The 17,292-nt window shown below is 36.9% G+C and overlaps 1 protein-coding gene and 1 long non-coding RNA gene across 2 annotated transcripts; both read left to right on the top strand.

The window, feature by feature from the left end:
- The first annotated feature begins 1,591 nt into the window (after positions 1-1,591).
- On the top strand, positions 1,592-4,258 carry LOC122059876 (putative disease resistance protein At1g50180). The gene has a single exon (XM_042622924.1). The coding sequence runs from the start codon at positions 1,592-1,594 to the stop codon at positions 4,256-4,258; it is 2,667 nt and encodes an 888-aa protein (XP_042478858.1).
- Positions 4,259-5,254: 996 nt separating this feature from the next.
- LOC122059731 lies at positions 5,255-8,079 on the top strand. The gene is made up of 2 exons (XR_006134119.1): positions 5,255-5,511; positions 5,670-8,079. It is a non-coding gene; the product is annotated as an uncharacterized LOC122059731 (long non-coding RNA).
- The last annotated feature ends 9,213 nt before the right edge of the window (positions 8,080-17,292 follow it).

Here is a 17,292-nt window from a genome sequence, read left to right as displayed (position 1 = left end):
ATTTAAAGAGTTTCCTATTGGTAGGAGAGAGAGAGAGAGAGAGAGAGAGAGAGAGAGAAGGGGACGTGAGAGTGAAATTGATTTAGAAGGAGAGAGGAGGGGGAGATAGGATATAATCCAAAGAGTTTCTTATTGGTAGGAGAGTAAAGTGAGAGATAGAGGGGGAAATAGGAATCATATGATAGAATCTAAAGAGTTTCCTATTGGTAGGAGAGTTAATTATAGAAGAAAAGGAAAGTGGAGGGAGAGAAGGGGACGTGAGAGTGAAATTGATTTAGAAGGAGAGAAGAGGGGGAGATAGGATAGAATCCAAAGAGTTTCTTATTGGTAGGAGAGTAAAGTGAGAGATAGAGGAGGAAATAGGAATAATATGATAGAATCTAAAGAGTTTCCCATTGGTAGGAGAATTAATTATAGAAGAAAACAAAAGTGGAGAGTGAGAAGGAGACATGAGAGTGAAATTGATTTAGGAGATAGGAGGGGGAGATAGGATAGAATCTAAGGAGTTTCTTATTGGTAGGAGAATAAAGTGAGAGATAGAGGGGGAAATAGGAATAATAGGATAGAATCTAAAGAGTTTCTTATTGGTAGGAGAGTTAATTATAGAAGAAAACGAAAGTCGAGAGAGAGAAGGGGACTTGAGAGTGAAAGAGGGGAATATGAGAAATAATTTTTTAGAGAGTTTTAATTATTAAGAAAATTACAAGGGTACCTGGAAAAATAAAAAAAGAGGGGAAAGATAAGGAAATTGACATGATATTTAAATAAGAAAAAATGGTATAATAGTCAAGTAAAAGATTTGGCACTTCGTGCTTTTGTATAATAGTATAATAGTATGATATATATATATATATATATTAGAAATAACAGTAAAAAGAGAAAAACGTGATAGAAAAGAGGGAAATGTTTATTGAAAAACTCTTAGAATATAGATTTTTTTTTTAGGTAAAAACAATTTCTAAAATATAGGTTTTTTTAGAAAGATATTAGATATAGATTAAAAGAGGAAAAGAGAGGAGGGAGAAAACATAATTTTTTTTTTTTTAGAAAGATATGGATTAAAAGAGTAAAAGAGATGACGTGAGAGAGGGGAGGGAGAAAGTTTAGAATGATTTTTTTCTATTATTATTATTATTATTATTATTATTATTATTTGGTATTATAAAATCTCCTCAAAATATAGATTTTTTTTTTCCTTTTAAGAAAGATATGGATTTTAAGAAAAAAAAAGAGAAAAAATTTATAAAGGAGGAAATTTAGAAAGAATTTTTTTTGGTTCTTTTGTATTATAAAAATAAAAAATATATATAAACAATACCAATAGTATTGAAAAAAAAAATTGAAAAAAAAGATAATAATAAAAATAATGTATTTAAATAAATAAGATGGGTAAAGTAGTCAAAGAAAAAATTAGATGAAGCATAAGCATACAAATGATATAACAAACATGGCCAAGTTGCAACTGTCGGTACGACTCTGTCTTCTTCGCTCCCACTTGTTCTGTTTATTTTCAGCTTTTTATTATGTACATGTTCCTCCTCAACCCCTGAAAGAAGGGTTCCTGAATCTAAAAGACCTTCAAATTCAAGTAATGGTGGAAGCTTTGGTGACCTTTATCCTTCAGAAATGGTCCGATCAACTTCTGCACCAGCCACTACTTCTATATGGAGTCATAGAAAACGTCGAGTGGATTCATGGAGAGCTTCAATATCTGAAACCTTTCCTCAACGATAGGGAAAGAGAGGAGCCAGTGGCTTCATGGGTTCAATTACTCAAATGGTTAGTTTTTGAATCAGAAGATGCTATTGATGAGTTCATGGCCAAAACAGAGTTGCAGAGCTGCATTGACAATGGTAGAATCCTGTGTTCTATGGAGGCCATGAACTTCAATTCCCAGCAACAATTAAGTAATCGATTCATGAGGGTCCGAAGAGAATTGGAAGAAGTTCACAAAGGAATCAATGTATGTGGACTTAAGGCTTCCACCAGAAAAACGAAAATTCCGTTCTTCTCGTCTCGTCTCCCTGGAGAATTTGATTTGGTGGGGCGTGGAAGGGACTTGAAGCAGGTGGAGGAATGGTTACTCGGAGGAGAGGGGCAGCAACTTGTTATGATTTCATTGGTTGGGGTGGCTGGTTCAGGAAAAACTAGACTAGCGAAGAAAGCTTACCAGTTCATGGAGAGACACTTCGATTGCTTTGCTTGGGTTTTTGTCTCTGAGTCTGTCAACATTAAGGATCTCTTGCAAAAAATCCTTCAAGCACTCTACAAAAGCAGAGAAGAGAAGGCTCCGGACGGCATCGAATCCATGAAAGTGGAAAAGCTACAGGGAGCAATTCTGAACTACTTGCAGGGGAAGAGGTATGGACTAGTCCTTGATGATATTTGGGAAGTTGGTGTTTGGGAAGAATTAAAATCTGCATTCCCTCTTGAGGGTAATGGGAGGATAATCTTCACCACCATTAATGCTTCTATAAATTTAGATAAAGAAGTGTTCCATGTTCATATGCTCAAGACTCTATCTAACAGTCCTGCTTTGGAGCTCTTCTGTAAGAAATCATTTAATGGAGAATGCCCAAAATACTTGAAGGAATTAGCCATTGATATGGTGACACATTGCCATGGATTGCCCCTTGCAGTGGTGGCCTTGGGAGGGCTAATGGCAAGAATGGGTACTGATCAAACAGATTGGAAAACTGTCCTTGAAGATCTCAATGGTGCTCAAAATTTAGTTGGGTCAGTGAATCAAGTGTTGCTCACATGTTACAACTTCTTAGGCCCTCACCTTAAGTATTGTTTTTTGTATTGTTCTCTGTTCCCTAAGGGCTATGAGATCACGAGGAACACATTCATTAAGTTGTTTGTAGGTGAAGGATTCGTAGAGGAACTACCTGGGAAGACACCGGAGGATGTCGCCGGTGATTACTTTGTGGAGCTCGCCGATAGGGGCATGCTCGAGCCCATAATGTATTACTATGATTCCAATCTGCGAAGATGCAGAATGCATGATATAGTCCATGACTTCGCCAATCAAATGCTTGAGAAGGAAGACTTTGGAGTGATTCATAGCCCAAAAATCACAAAGTTTTCCAAATGGGTTCGGCGAGTAGGAGTTCATAATGACACCATTGGTGCTCTGACTGAGCTTAGCAAGTTCAATCTTCGATCCTTGATCATGACTGGTATTCATCAACTCCCTTCCTACATGAGTGAAGGGATATTGAGTCATAAATTACTGAGAGTGCTAGTTTTGGAAGATGTAACCATTGATACATTGCCTGAAGAGGTTGGTAATCTCATTCATCTACGCTATTTGAGCATTGTCAAATCAGGAATCAAAGCTCTCCCTGCTTCAATAGGAAAGCTGCAGAATCTACTATCTTTGTTAGCTGAGAAGACCAAGGTAACAAGCTTACCAGCTGAAATTGCGTTGCTACAGAAACTGCGGCATATTGTGGTTGGTGATTATGCGAAAAGGGTTGTGCCGGTGCCGAATGGGATTAAAAATCTAAGCAATCTGCAAATACTATTTGGGGTGAAGATTGATTTCAGTTTCATGGATGAGTTGTGCTCTTTAACTCAACTCAGGAAATTGGATGTGGGAGAGGTGAAAGATGGAGATGAGCTTGCAAAACTATGCAATTCAGTTCAGAAAATGCAATGCCTTCGTCACCTAGCTATCCGTATGTCCTCTAGTGTTGTGGAAGACAGAAGCAAACATCAAGAATTAAGGATTTTGTTGCCTCCACCTTGCCTTGAAGATCTGTATTTCAATGGGAGTTTGAAGGAGGTACCCAAATGGGTGGCTTCCCTTAACACCATCCGCATGGTTCAGCTTGTTGGAGCTAAATTAATGGAGGATCCATTCAGCATTTTTTGTCAGTTACCCAATCTGGTATACTTGGGTCTAGAGGAAGCTTATATGGGGACAAAGTTGGGTTGCAGTGCAAGAGCATTTCCTAAGCTTAGGAGCTTGGATTTAGCAAAAATGGAGAGGGTGGAAGAGTGGAGTGATATCAAGGAGGGGTCATTTCAGAAATTGGAATACCTTACAATTGGTGGTTGCAAGAAATTGAAGAGGCTTCCTCAAGGGTTTCAAGAACTTAAAGCCCTTCAAAGGTTGCTGTTAGTAAACATGCCAGAGGAATTTGTTAGGAGGGTGAGCATTGGAGGGGAGGACCATTTGATGGTTCAGCAGGTTCCAAGAATTCTTGTTTCACACAAGTATGATGATAAAATGAAACTGTTCTGTTCATGATTGAAAGTATATTGATTTATGGACAAAGTTTTCCTTCACCAATTGGTGAAGAGAGTCCCGATGTGACCCCTCTCCCCATATATCATCTTCCCATCCTTATTGTATGGTGTCCATGAGGCACGTGAACGGATATAAATACATTTATTTGCATCCATTTTCTTGATTTATGTAACACCTTTTCCTCAACAACCCCCCCTCTCTCTCTCTCTCAAGGTTTTTTTTAAGGGTAAGTGTTCTTTGAACATGAGATGTAGGCAATGCCTCCTCACATGGTTTTTCATTTTTTTTGGGGCACAAATGTTGTTTGTTTGAGAGTAGCTCTAGTGTGTAGACACAAGGCATGCACCCCCAAGAAGGGCATGGTGATCATTTTATGCCCCTATATTTGTGGCATCGAGGTGGCTCCCAAACAAAAAGTTCTCATTTTTCTAGGTTGCGGGCCCCTACGTCAGCGAGAGGATCAATGAGGGAGCACACATAGGCATTAACAGGGGTGGGTGTTTTGGTTTTACAAGGGTAGGGATATCATCTTACTGCTCTCTGTGTCTTGGCACAGGACTATGCTACCAGTGAATATTTATTTCTCCTTTGGAAATGATCTCTTTGCCTTTTGTACCCGTCCTTCCATTGAATGAGTCGCTAGCTCCAAGAAAAGCTAACATATGCCCAATTTCTCTCATTTTTTCTTATGAAATAAAATAAAATTAATATAATGTCTCCCATGATCCCACATACTAATATAAAAAGAACAATCCCAAATCCCAAAGCCAATCAACAATTCCAGCCTTCGGAATAAGCTTAATCAACGGGTCAGTCTGTCCATGCATCTATTGATAGGTGGATCTGGCTACTCTCCAATGCGTTCAATGCCCCTAATATGTATCTGATGGTTGGAATGATTTGTGCACGTTTTTCGAGTGCTCTCAACCATTCGATGCACGTTTAGTGAGTTGAAACGTTAGAGAGGATCCGGATGCTTGATTGGTGTCCCAACTTGTGATTTACTTTGATCCTGCAATTACTGGAAAGGAAAATGTTAGTCAGGGCCCAAAACTGCATAATTTAGGGCATAGGCCTGTTAAGTTTCCAGGCCCAAAAGTAGAAAAATTCTCATATAAATATGGCGAAATTATCCTTTACCCTCATATGCCGATTCATCGACACTTTACATGAAATTCAGGATATCTCCAGCGTAAGTTCATGAAGACGCATTGATAGATTTCAGGAATTTCTCTGCGTTAATTGCCTTTCAGGTTCTTGATCTCGTCCTTTGTCATTCTTTAGCTCGATGATTATGTAGCTTTCGTGGATCAGAAGTAAAATCTACTTTCAGTTTTGAATTAGTAAATCATACTTCCTGATTCATCCTTTTTTTTTTCTGCAATTAAAATTGTTTTATTCGTCTGTTTAGATGTATCAGAAGTGAATTTTGATCGGTCCTTGCGATTTTGAATTCCTTCGCATTTTGATCGTGAACTTCTATTATGAGAAGTTTGAAACATAGGGCTTAAGCTCTAGAATTGAGGTATAATTGCTTTTGCTTTACATTATTATGTAGATGTGTATCCTTGTAGTCTGATGCCTAAACCCTGTTCTGCCTCTATTTGATTCTGTTTTGGAATATTCTATTGACATTGTGACCTAGAGAGCTTGCTGCAGTTCCTACAATTGATCTCTTGGTTCTCCATTGGTATGGGAACTTTTCTGCGTACAAATTTTTTTTTTTTCTTTTAGTTTTCCATTTATTGTGGATGTGGTAGGCCTAATGAATGGATATCTTTTTTAGAGAAATCTTGAGTTAGACCCAATTTCATTGGTGATGTGACATTGGTTGCAGGTATACTGCTTAGGATTTTAACCATTTTAGTCAATTTATACTTGTTTATTACTATTCTGCACCTTATATTTTTTGTTTTTCCTGTCTAAAGCTGTTTTGCACATAAGCTCCCTTTGGTTGCAAGTAAAGAGAAGTGAAGGAAGTGAAATTAAATTCGAAAAGCAAGTGGAAATTTTTGCAATCATGATTTTCTAAATAACTTAAAATCTTATAACAGGTATTTAATTAAAAAAAAAAAATTAAGTAGATTCTTTTCTTCCAATTCGAATTCAAGGAATTTGGTTAAAAATTGAAGCACAAAGTAGTTTCAAGATTTAGAATGTTTTGGGATTAGTTAAATTGTCTCTGTTGATGGTGATTAGAAAAGTATTCATTTTATTTATATTTTAATTCATTTCCCTGCCCTTCAGTTCACTTCCAGCCAGGCAGAAACTTAGTAAGTTTTGATCATTTATGAGGAACAAGGAGAATGGTTGTGGGATAATTTGAAATGAATAAATATCTAAAACTTGTTAAGAAGAAAGAATATAACAAATGATGCATGTCATGCAGTTTGGGAAGAATTAGGGACCAGAATAGGCTTCAAGAGAGAAAATGAAAAATGTTGAGGATAAACGTGTTGCTAAAATTCATCCCAAAAAAAAAAGGTGTTGCTGAAACTGAGGCTAAAGGGAGGATATATGAGATCTATCTTGGAAATGAAAGGAAGGATGGAAAATGATGATTTTTTTTTTTGAGGGGGGGGGGTGGGGTGAATAAAATTGAAAATTGGAAAATACACGTTAATTGGGCATGTGGGGAGAAGAAGACTCAAAAGCATGGCATGCTTTTCATCTGGCTAGAAGTAAAGTGAAGGGAATGGAAATAAATTGGAAACTTATCTAATCATTACCAACAATGATTAAGTAGCTATCCCAAACATACTAGCTATAATAATTAAATTTTGCTTCACTTACCTACCAAATTGCTTGGATTTGAATAGTCAAATATGATAGGTCTAAGGAACTATTTGAAAAGTTTGTTTTATTTCAAAGATTTGAAGTTAGTTACACAATCATGATTACAAAAAATTTTATTTTCTCTTTGACATTAATTTCACTTTCCTTTATTTCTCTTTAGTTGTAACCATATGAAGCCTAAGATATTTATTTGCTTGAAAATGAACTGCACCAGATATAGGGGTATGGTTCTGTATTGATTGTTTCCTTTGAGCTTGTTGAAACAAGAGTACCGTAGGCTGATGGGCTCAAATAACCAAATAAGTTTCAAAATATGTGGGTTCCTTTGGGCATCAAGCCCTTGGTCTCAAATGTTATAAACTCTTTCTTTGTTTCCTTTTTAGTTATTTATTTATTTACTTCGCTTTTGGGTGTGCCTCTGTGGAGCTTTGTGAGCGGGTAACTGGATTATGATCCTCCTAGCTGTGAAAGAGTATTTCGAGTCAAGGGCTTCTTCATACTACTCATTAATGTGAGGTAGAATCCTTAGAAGCCCCAATTGATTCCTTGTGCATTTGGGAGTGCATGATGGAGATGGCGTGTTGCCCCATGCAACCAAGCACTTGGGTGGAGTAAATCTGATGGTAGAGTATCCAACCTAGAGAAAAGGCCTGATCAACACTGAAGAACAGGGGATGCGCTTTACTCAAATGGTTACTTTAGAGAAGAATTAAGGGCCCAAAGAATAAGGAGGGTAAGAAGTTGGAGAAAAGGGTGGATTACAGGAGGTCCAAGAGAAGAGTGATCCATGTTCCTAGTATATCCTATGGTCTTGCACTCCTTAGAACCAAGGAGATCGAATCACCTTTTTAATCATCTTTTCCTCCATCACCAGCAATGTTGACACTTCATCAAAGATCCCTTAGTTTCTTTCCATGCACACACAGGCTAGCTGATCTCAAAGGAGTGCAATCACAAATCATTTTTGTTGAGATGACATCATGAAATCATTCATCTATCCATTTCCTTCCTAGAGGCAGGAAACACATTTTAGTTCCTCTCATGAAAGTTAGCCATTGAATAAGGCTGTGATAATAACAGAACAGTAACAATCCTCAAGCATCTCTATTATACTATTATCTCCTGCTTGGTTATTTAAGGACTTGAACTAGATACAGGCCAAATTATATGATCTGGCAGGAAGCACCAATGTCTTTGTATGTAAGATAGTACTTGCAGTTCCACTATAATACATACATTGAAAAGTTTTACGACTCATACTAAATGATCAAGTTCGTCGAAAGTAAATTATGAGCACCAAAAAGACCGCCAGTGTCACCAATCCCATTGTAGTCCACATTATTCCTTTTGCAACCAGAATGAGATATTTGAAGCTAGGACGGATCATTGAGAGTGCCAATAGGATTAGACCAGACAGAAAGGAGATGCACATGGACAGCATGCAAGCCTTGAAGATTACTTTGCTGACATCTGTCCGATTTCTTGAAAACCCAGTGAAAGCACCAAGTATCCCAGTTGCAGATATTGCGATCAGTAAAGATGCAACTTTTAGTGCATTCTTTAGATCTGGAGCTTGACTCTCAGTTAAAGATGATGGCTGAGCTTGTAGGAAAACCATTCTTGAAGGAATCATTTCCATCAGTTGCTTCTTTGTTATTTCAACACCTGTTTGCTGCCCATTTTACAGGAAAAGGAAAAAACTCTTTACCCTAAACTTTCGAACAGAGAATTAAGGATACATTATTAGTATAATATATTCTGCGAGGAACCAAGGGTGAAAGCATTGCCTTTGTGACAAAAAAAAACTTCCAAATAGAAGTCACACTAGAGAAGAATTAAGTCATATTTTTTGTTTCAGCTAATAGTATTTAAAGAGAGTAGAAATCATGATCTGTGATTGAAAAGGAAAGCAATATTTCTGTAAGCCTTATACAAACTAAGTTGTTTGCATGAACTTTGCTGCTTTCCCTACTGAGCATATGCCATCAATAAAGAATGTCTATGCACTAGGCTCACTTTCTTTTTTGGGTGAACACTAGCCCACGTGACTGTCAGATGTTTTCATGGCCCTAAAGTTGCATACATCAGATGATCTGAGATTTTCAAGAACTTGACTGTTTGTTAGCCTGATAGAAACCACTACTTATCACTTTCTGTTTGGAAGAAAAATTGTTTACTTGAATGTTATGGAGTTCTAATTGGTGCAATCAGGTTATGAACCATCCAATAATATGTTCTGTAAATGAGATGTATTTGATAGATGGGAATGAATGTTGATGATGAGTAAAGCTGCTTTACATGGAAATTTTCTATCAGTAACAGTTTATTATTTTAATTCTTCATTGGAAGGTTTCATGTGTTCCATAAAATCATGAAAACAAAAATCCAATGAAGGTTGCTTTCCATGAAAGTATCATGGGCTGATAAAATCATGCAAGAAATCAAATAGTGAAAGAAAGAAAAATGGTCAGTCTACCTCTAGTGGTAGATTTGCCAGAAGCTCATTTGGGGCAGAATCTATCTCCAGCAATATTGTGGCAGTTGGTGGCTGAGCAGTTATCTGATTCACACTGGATATATCTGTTTCAACCTGTTCCCATGTGTTGCCTAAATGACTTTCATGCTCCTGCAACAACAACAACAACAACAATCATAACCTTATCCCAACTGAATGGGATATTTTTATCGGTGCAACATTTGACTTAATTCTTTATTTCTTTTTAGTAAAGTAGAAAGAAAAGGAATGCACACAAAAACCAAATAGACAGGAGTCACAGGACAAGGTTATACCTTTATTGCTAGAGTTTCTTCAAGCTTATTTAGGGGATTTTTGCTCTCCAATGCTCTAGTTGCACTTGATGGTCTACCAGCTACCGCATCCAGGTAAGATACATTTATCTCAGTGTGCTTTCCTTTCTCTGAATTTAAATCTCTTTCTTGGTCCTGATTATTCTGGTAGAGAAACATGGTTGTTAACTCCCCCTTCATAGAATAAACATGCGCTATTTTAATCTAATTTTGGTTACCTTATCTCCATAATGTTGTACATGCCGAGCTGTGAAACTGGCAACCATTATGATAAAAAAATGCAATCCCAATCCTGTTTTATGACGTGGATAGAAAATGTAAATAAAAAAACACTAATTATCTTACAAAAACTTTATACTGTTTCATTAAGGCATATATAGCATTTGATGGCCATAGATATGGATATCTATTGCAAATCCAGTAGTCTAATGCATTGGTCTTGTCTACAATGGTTGTCCATACAGCTTAGATAAATTTGTGCTGCTAGCTTCCCCCCCCCCCCCCCGGGCCCTTTTCTCTCCCTAGTTTCACATTCTTGGAGCATGTAGTGGCAACATTATGTTCAAAGGAGGACTAGAAATAGTTTCATTAGCATTTGTTTTACCTTCTTCCTAATTTAAATTTTGTCTACTCAAACCTAGGGTCTTGGTATAAAAAAACTACAAAAATCCCGAGCAGATAGAAGTATTGTCATTTTTTTATTCCACATATTTGGGAAGATATGTACTCATCCAAAATTTTCCCTTTTTTTTTTTTTTCCTCTATAGTCGAGCTTTGCTTACGTCTTATTTCTAATTTTTTCCATTTTTTGATTTCTTGTAAGATTTATGAGAAATATGGTTACAATGAACCAATGATTACAATGGATAAATGTGCTATATTTCTTTAGAAAAGAGTTCAAGTTGAGCAATCTTTAGGCTTTTTTTAATTTTTCCCAATGGTTTTCGAAAGCATGGTCCAGGCTGGAGTTGAGATCATGGTTTTGGGTCTGTATGTCTCTGTCTGTTTAACATCTAGTAGATCCATCACACATGTTAAAAGTTTAGATGGTTATGAAAAAAATTTCCTACTGGTAGTTAAGATTAAAGGATCTAAAAGTGCTAGAGGCAAACTTGAGATTCCTGGTTATTTTATTGGATTTCCGGTTTTGTTGAAGACTGGTGTCAAATTGGGAAAGGGGCCTGGTTTGATGCCCAGCCCGATCTTAGAAAACTATGATTGGTGACCCTTGTCTGGTTGTTGCAAACTAATCCCTTCATGCAACTATGCATATGGAAGTTTAGATCTAAGCTCATCCTAAGGATACGTCTATGGATCAGGTCTGTAATTAAGTTCTACAATATTGCTACCCTGATATCCAAACTGCCTTGTGTTCTACCCATCCTGGAGGAATGAAATCATCAATTCTGTCGGATCTTGGTCTATCCTGTAAGCTATCAACCCTCTTCTGTTCACACTAGCAAGTGTGCTGCTACTGTTTCACTATTGAAGACGTCGATCACAGGTCTATTGTACTACTCCCACTGTTCCTAATACTAGTGAAGTATGCTACTGGCATCAGCTCACAATTAACAAACTAATTGCAGTTCATTTTCTCTAGTGGAAAGGAAACAATATTACTGGTGACTATTCAAGAATTATTTTTACTGTGCACGACTTGAGTTCAGAAATTACTTGGAACAGCCTTCTTTGAAGTTTTATTATGTAATGCAACATATTTTTGGTGGGGGAGGATGTGAGAACACTGAATACAAGGTAGTTACTGGTAATATGTGAATTTGGTGATGGATTTTTGTAATGAGATAAATTTTCAATCGGATGGAGGAAGAGCGACTACAGCTTCTTTGGGTACAAAACAGGAGAAGGCACTCTTTAAAATGCTGATGAGAATTTGACCCCTCCTAGGAATCAAACGAGAAGCTGTTCTTGCACGTCCAGTGGCAATGACATGCTGCCAGCTGCGGACCCTCCTCTGCTGTGCGGCTGCGTTGGTTCTAGTTGGTACTTCCATCACTTAGCAGAGCAGAAAAGCCAATGCTCTTTCGCAGATGACAACAACAGTAGCAGCAACAAGACAACAACAGCAGTAACAACAATAATAACAACAATAACTGCGGCAGAACAGTAGCAACATTTTGAACTATAAGACTGCTATCACATTCTATCAACAAAATTGATTAGAGTGTCGATTAGCGACTATTAAGCTACCTTTGGTTGTCCAAATAAATGTAGTTTCTGATGTAAAACACCGAAAGAAGTGAGCTTTCCAATGGAACATTAAACGCAGGTCTTACTTTTCCTGTGTTTTCCATGGGAAAGCTAATGTTTCTGGACAATCAAAGGAAGCTTCAGGGAGCAAAGAAGATCGAATTTTGGTGGAGTATCAAGAATGTGTTTATAAATGAAAATGGCTCTTTACTTACAGAGCTGTGCAGTAACAGGAAGGCAGGGAAGGAGTTCTTTCCAACAAGCTCAAAACTATATCTGCTGCTTCTGCAACAATGGGAAGAAGGAACGCCTAATGAGTTTTTATAGTTCTTTTCAGTTACAGTTCCCCTTCGACTTTGCCTGAAAGAAATAAGACCAAAGAGCATCCACTATAGTGCCCTATCTCTGTCTTTCACACCCTATGCTGCTTACAAGATTACCGGACGGCAAAGGTTACGACGGTGACATAAATTTTGTTTTTTGGTCTGTTTAGTGGTGGGCACTAAATATGGATGATTTTGATGTAACACAAATCTACAAACCTTCGACATTCTGGGCTTCTTATGTTCTTTGTTCTTAGTCACAGAAGCAACAGTTTGGTGGATACGGTATGTCAATCTGGTCTCCTTTATTTCTAAACCCACCACCCAAACCTCCCACTCCAAAAATAAATAAATAAATAAATAAAGGATTGAGGATGAAGGGTGATATTTTCGCTTGGGTTTTATTGTGCTTGACTTGAACTTGACCCCTTTGACCAAAGACCCCCCCCTCTCAACACGAGCGGATCAGGTTCTCGCACTATTGGAATGATCCACCCAAGAAATAATCTTGTAGTGGATTCTATCTATGTGGATTAGACCATGTAAGAACCTAATCCACACTCTTTCTTGACATAGATGTGGAGTTGGGCATTGCTCATCGAAGTTGAATAGCATGCCCTCCAATAACTGTGACATGATAATTCGGGTGAGATTGAAATTTTGCACAAGTGGACTTTAAGGTCTTCTACTCACATGTCGAGGCATAGCTAAATTCAAGTTGACCGGGATATCAAAACAAGGCAATGAAAAGATAGAATACCCTGTGGGTGCATGGAAGTACATGGGAGGGTTTGTTTTCATATTAAATCTTGATATAAAATTTGACATTTGGTCAATCCACATCATTTTTAGATCACTCTTTCATATGGAAAAAAAAAAACACGAAGCTCTGTGTACTTACAGGTGATCCCCCCTTTTCACACCTCTTTCAACAATAACAGCAACAACCGATAACCTTATCCCAACTGAATGGGGTCGACTACATGGATCAAATGCTGGAAAATAGAAAATAAAGAAATATACAAGATAAGTTAAAAAGAGAAAGCACGGGGATAAATTAAGAGGGTATCGTAGAAAAAAGATACGCATCATGGGAACATCTCTTATAAGGGGTCAGCAACACGGGTTTTTGTCCTCCACAAAACTCTATCCGAAGTCATACTAGGGTCGAGCCCTACTAATTGCATATCTTTTCGGACCACTTTGTTAATAGTCATCTTAGGCATGTCCTTATCTTTTCTAGCTCCTTTCCAACGAATCTGGTCACTCTTCTGTACTGGGGCCTCCATAGGTCTCTGTTGAACATGGTCATACTACCTCAATCGGCTCTCGCAAGGTTTGTCTTAGATTGGTGCAAACCCCACCTCATTTCTAATATTCTCATTCCATACTCTATCTATCCTGGTCTTCCCGCCTCTCAACACTCTCATTTCTGCTACACTCAGTTTGTTCACATTACTCTTCTTAGTTGCTTAACATTCTGCTCCATACTTCGTAGCTAGTCGTATAACTGTCCTGTAAAATTCTCTCTTGAGTTTAATAGGTATTCTTTTATCATATAACACTCTCGACACACCTCTCCACTTCATCCACCCCACGTTAATCTTATAAACAACATCATCATCTATATCCCCCTCTTTGTCAATGATGGACCCCAAGTATTTAAAACAATCCCTCTGAGGTAATTCCTATTCCCCAAGTACGTCGCACACCTCCTTCCTCCCATAGAAAAAAATAGGGTTGCAACTTTGTGACATGACTTATATCACAAATGAAGAAATATGAACTATCATGTTTCTCAATCTAGATTCTAGACCATGCATTTGATAAATGTTGAAACCATTTTCTTCTTCTCTGGCAGAAATCATTGGGAATCTTGGCTTGGGAAAGCCATTAAAGCTATTCCTCTATTCGAAATACAACAAAACTGAGTTCAGCACCAACTTAATTTCTCCTTCTTCTTACATTTGTATGCTGTTCAACATTGGACGAACTTTCATTTTGGGAACAATGAAGAAAATTTTGCCCCATTGTTCAACTGTGCCAAGAGAAAGTCGTTAATGGAAAGTTGTGATAAGGGAATAGTTTTATGGAGTTTAGACTTTTTACGCCCCCCCGACCCCGACCCCGACCCCGACCCCACTTTGGTGTAGTGTGGGGCTTCAAACTTCTTCTTCACCTGATTCTCCAAATGTTTGTCCACCTTACAAATTAGGTTATTTTACATTTTGTGTTGATTTCAACAATAAACTTTTCACATAAAATCATAAAGATGGATTAAAAAGTAGTTGAGGGTCAAAAAAAAAAAAAATTACTACTTTAATTGCTTTGACAGTTCCACCTTAAACTTGTGTGTAATTTCAAAGGGGACAGTAATTAGGGTTTAGATGTTAGAGTGAGTAATGCATGCTTTGGTAAGTAATTGGGGTGGACAAGTCCTAAATCACTTTTTACCAATAACAATTGAGGAAATGAATGAATCTTTTCCAAAGTCCAAACAGATAAAAAGCCTATTGAGTCTTGACCTTGAAACAAAAGGTTGTACTCCATTTGGGGAGAGCTCCAACACCAGAAAACCAAAATCTAGAACACAAAGGATGAAGGAGGATAATGGTTTTCTAAATTTATTATAATTACCTCATGATTAAAACCTTTTATGTTTGTTTAAGGGGCATATAATGATAAGCTATAACCTCTCGTTTTTAGCTTTTCAAAGTGTGCATTGGGTACTGTAGCTACAATTATGCAGTTTTTTTTTTTTTTTTGATAGATGGGAAAAGTTATATTAGAAAAAATAAGAAAAACAAGAGAAGGCGACCATTCCCCTATTAAATAGGCCTAAGAAAAAGACAATGACCCTTAAAAAAATAAGCAGAATAAATCCTGCATCACAAAGGAAATTGTTGAGAAACATTTTTACTCTCAGACAAAATTGTTATAGAAAAGTTATGTAGTCCAATTGTGGAAGCAAAGATAGTATAAGACACTCTTGAATAGCTTTGTTTACTACTATTATGATTTTTGGTGGCTTTTGATAGGCTAAAAATTAGGTAGAAATTTGAATATTGATACAAAAGAAAAGGCGATTGGCATCCTTTACATGGAACCTTTTTTGCACCACTAAAACTTTTTCTGCTATTGTCGTGTTCATTGAATTCATCCTTATATTGAACTGTGCCTTTGAAGCATTTACGTCTAAGCAAGACTTTTTCATCTCTTAAGTCTCTACCACAAAAAACCCAATCCTAGGGGGACCCCACTAATCTCCCATTTCATTCAGAAAAACAAAAATATTGTGGTGTCAACGGAAGTTGTAGTGCAATGACTAATGCACAAAGCCTGACAAAATGGTCTACTCATGGAACCAATTGGTTGCTCTAATTCTCAAATTTGATGCATGTGTAGATATTATCGTCTCTTATTCATCTATAAGTTTTAATTTAATCCAATAATTCTATATAAAAAAAAATGAAAGTAATTGAGAAATTAAAATATGACTTATATATACCAATTGATTATTTATCAAAAAGAAACAAAAATAGATTTGGGGCTTTCTTCTAACTACCTAGTGTAGCTGGTGAAGTTGTGGTGCAATAAAGTCCACGCTCACCTGTAGGTCTTGAGTCTATATCTCTTAGTTGTTACCTATCCCCTCTCACTTCTATATTGTAAAAAAAAAAAAACTTTGGATAAAACCTCTATTATGCAGATTTTTCTTATAAAAGTACAGATCCCCCAAGATGATAATACCAAGAATAAAGTCTCCTGACCACCCTTGCACTCATGTGTCGTTGGAGACTTCAAACTTTGAAAGCATGCCCTCACAAATGGGGTCAAATCATTTTTTTCTAACGACTAGCATACTTTTTCCCACAAATGGGTTCCTTTTTCATTAGGATTACATGCTGTTAAATGTCATTCTTATCATCTTTACCAAGTGTGATTTTTTTTTTCTATAGAAATATTTTGCTAGGTAAGATAGGGAGGCCCGCTTTTGACATGGAAGTAGGATACTCCAAATTTATAGATCAAAGAATTGCACAAAACTTTCTTCATAGAAAAAATATGAGTAAACGTTTCCACACTAAATCAACTTTCGCCCATGAATCTAAGAAATTGTGAGAATTAGTATAGCATAGGGAAAAAGAGAATTAGAGTTTTGACTAACATACTTTTTCATGATTTGGTTCCTTTTTCATTACTATTGAATGGTATAGTTTAAAGAAAAAGGAAATGAGAATGTTATTGTTTGAGTAATTGGAAGTAATGAGATAGATTTTAGAATCAACGGGAAGATTTAAAGCATCCCTACATGTAGATTTTTTTCCCATAAAAAAACAAATAAATGAATCAAATAAAAACGGAGATTATGGAATAGATAGATATATAGTAGGGTCCACATTAAGGCCTTAAGACCTCAGTAAAACCACTGCTTTGAAACCAATTCTTTTGGTAAAGAGCTTTAAAACCAATTAGTAGTAGGCAGCTATATAAGTTCTTGAATTCCAATTTTGAAAATATAAAACACTACATACTATAGGGTCAGTTCATATTACTTTGAAAGCAATGCTTACCCTCATGGAAGTCCAAGAAGATAGAGTTGCATCAGTTTACAAAAGTCAGTTATGACTCTAAGTGGAATACATGAAACACAACAATGCTAGAATAACCTTTGCTAAAAAGAATCCTACCATTAATGAATGTTCTAGCAGATGCATCCAATAAAGGTAATGGGGATTGAATTTTCTATCCGACTGAATAGCATACGCTAACATCTTATGTGTCTATCTTTCTCTCCTAAAATTAGGGACAAATATTTTATTTCATGGGAGGAAGGATTGAGATAAACACAAGAAGACGCTAGCATACGCTATGTAGCATATCAACGTTCTTTCTCCT

The sequence above is a fragment of the Macadamia integrifolia genome, chromosome 13, assembly GCF_013358625.1.
Source record: "Macadamia integrifolia cultivar HAES 741 chromosome 13, SCU_Mint_v3, whole genome shotgun sequence".
Lineage (NCBI taxonomy): Eukaryota > Viridiplantae > Streptophyta > Magnoliopsida > Proteales > Proteaceae > Macadamia > Macadamia integrifolia.
Note: the sequence above shows the minus strand (reverse complement) of the source record. Positions and strands in the feature narration are given on the sequence as shown.